The sequence below is a fragment of the Ursus arctos genome, unplaced genomic scaffold (genome assembly GCF_023065955.2).
Source record: "Ursus arctos isolate Adak ecotype North America unplaced genomic scaffold, UrsArc2.0 scaffold_7, whole genome shotgun sequence".
Classification (NCBI taxonomy): Eukaryota; Metazoa; Chordata; class Mammalia; order Carnivora; family Ursidae; genus Ursus; species Ursus arctos.
In genome coordinates, this window is record NW_026623089.1 from 54,679,573 (window position 1) to 54,681,866 (window position 2,294).

Sequence of the window (2,294 nt, forward strand, 5' to 3'; positions counted from 1 at the left end):
GCATTTAAAAGACACAAAGCCTGGCCTCAAACTCCTGGCCTTCTCCGGACCCATCTCACCTGGGCCCTTCCCCCGTGGGCCCTGGCTCGAGAGCCAGGCGGCTGTCCACAATTGCTAGTGGTGGAATGTCCCCTGCAGGTCCCACCATGGCCACCTTCCACCTCTGGGCACGACGGAAACGTCTGCGGTTCCTGAAAGGAGATTGGGAGGAGTGGTTCTAAGCGCCTCCCTCTCAGGAGTGAGCAGCCTCACCTCTGGACACGGAGGTGGGAGGTAGGGGAGCTCCTGACTCGCAGGGAAGGTCTCTAAGTGGCAGGGACATACGCAGAATCTCTCTTTGCGGTCACCCTGTCCCCCTTCCCAGAATGGAGAGGGTCAGGGAAACATCACCCCGTGTGTGTTTCCTGGCCTGACCCGTCGAGCAGGAGAGGAGGGTGGCATCGGGAATTAGTGACGCTCCTCCGAGCTGGTAGTCGAACACCTCGCTCCTTGTCCTGTCTCTGGCGGAGTGATTTGGGACGAGCCACCACCTCTTCTGAGCCGTAATGTCCCCGTGTGTAACATGTGGAGATTGACCAACCGTATAGGCTTCCCAAAGCCCTCTGGGGTACAGAAAGAGGGTTTGGACAGATGCCAAGGAAGACGGACTAAGAGCAAAGCGGTCTGGGGCAGCCAGACGGGAGCCAGACGAGGCTCTTCTCGCTGGGTGAGGCTCTTTGAGGAACCGAGAGTTGCTGGGACAGAGCCCGCGGAGAGAAAGCAAACAGAGCGGCGCTCCCCTCCCCCGACCCCGGCCCTTTGTCCGGAATCCAGCTGTGCCCCGCGGGGGAGGAGCGGGCTCGCGTGGCGCGGCCCCCTGGCCCCGGCGCTGATTGGTCCGCGGCGCGGGCCGCTACCGGGCAGGCACGCTCCTGGCCCGGGCCGAGCAGATAAAGCGTGCCAAGGGGCACACGACTTGAGGCTCGGAAAATCCGAATGGTCTGGCAGCCGCTCCAAAGACAGCAACGGTGGCCCGGGACCCCCTCGTGTTTCGCTTCTCTGGGGCTGAGGAAACTTCCAGGCAGCGGCGCCTGCGTCTCAGTTGGGCTTGCTGACGAAAAGGCCAGCTCCTCTCACCAATTGCTCTCGCTGCCCCCCTGCTTGCTACCCTTTTGCGCGCGAGAACAAGGTAACACCTGGAGGCCACAGAGGGACGGGTGGAGAGGGAAAGGGGTCCTCTGATCTGGCGGGAGCGGGGGGTGGCTCTTTCTCGGTTTTTTCCCACTTGGCCCGGGGATAGGGAACTGCGCCCAGCTGGCGGACCGACGCTTACCCCGACCTCTTACCCCGCCGCAGGATGGCGCCTCATCCCCCGGGTGCGCCAGCTGTCCAAGTGACCCATGAGACAGAGCAGCCCTTCCAGGGTGCCACGGACGACGAAGTGACCTGCGTTGCATCCGCTCCGCCCAGCCCCGCTCGCGTGCGGGGGAACTGCGCAGAGGAGGAAGGCGGCGGCTGCAGAGGGGCCTCAAGGAAGCTTCGGACGAGGCGCGGGGGGCGCAGCCGGCCCAAGAGCGAGTTGGCTCTGAGCAAGCAGCGACGGAGCCGGCGCAAGAAGGCCAATGACCGCGAGCGCAATCGAATGCACAATCTCAACTCGGCGCTGGACGCGCTTCGCGGCGTTCTGCCCACCTTTCCGGACGATGCCAAGCTTACCAAGATCGAGACGCTACGCTTCGCGCACAACTACATCTGGGCTCTGACTCAGGCGCTGCGCATAGCAGACCATAGCCTCTACGGGCTGGAGCCGCCCGCACCGCCCTGCGAGGAGCTGGGCTGCCAGGACGGCAGCTCCCCAGGAGACTGGGGCTCCCTCTACTCCCCGGTCTCCCAGGCGGGCAGCCTGAGCCCCGCCGCCTCGCTGGAGGAGCGTCACGGGCTGCAGACGCCAGCCTCCCCTTCGGGTCTGCGCCCCGGCGCCCTAGCTTTTTCAGACTTCCTATAAAGGGGCCTGTCGACCGCTGGGCGGTGGGTGCTTGGGGAGGGGGGTAGGGGCGGAGGCTGTCAGGGACGCCTCGCGGCTGCCGCGGCCCCAGCGCGAACTTGTTCCTCCAGTCTCCGGCTCGCTGACACCCGGTGCGCCCAGGCGCCTACGAGGGAGACAGGCTCGATTCAATCCCCCCGGCTCTCTGCATCGCGCCAACTTCAGCCTTCTGTTGCTGCCCGAGCAGGTGGGCATTGCAGGCTCCGCACGTTCCCCTCCCTGCATCCACCCCAAGTCTCGTGCAAAGACGTCGAGGATGGTAGCCCTACCA

At 64.9% G+C, this 2,294-nt stretch overlaps 1 protein-coding gene across 1 annotated transcript; it reads left to right on the forward strand.

Moving 5' to 3' along the window:
* The first annotated feature begins 1,336 nt into the window (after window positions 1-1,336).
* Window positions 1,337-1,984, forward strand: NEUROG3 (neurogenin 3). Its single transcript, XM_026503999.1, has one exon. The coding sequence runs from the start codon at window positions 1,337-1,339 to the stop codon at window positions 1,982-1,984; it is 648 nt and encodes a 215-aa protein (XP_026359784.1).
* The last annotated feature ends 310 nt before the right edge of the window (window positions 1,985-2,294 follow it).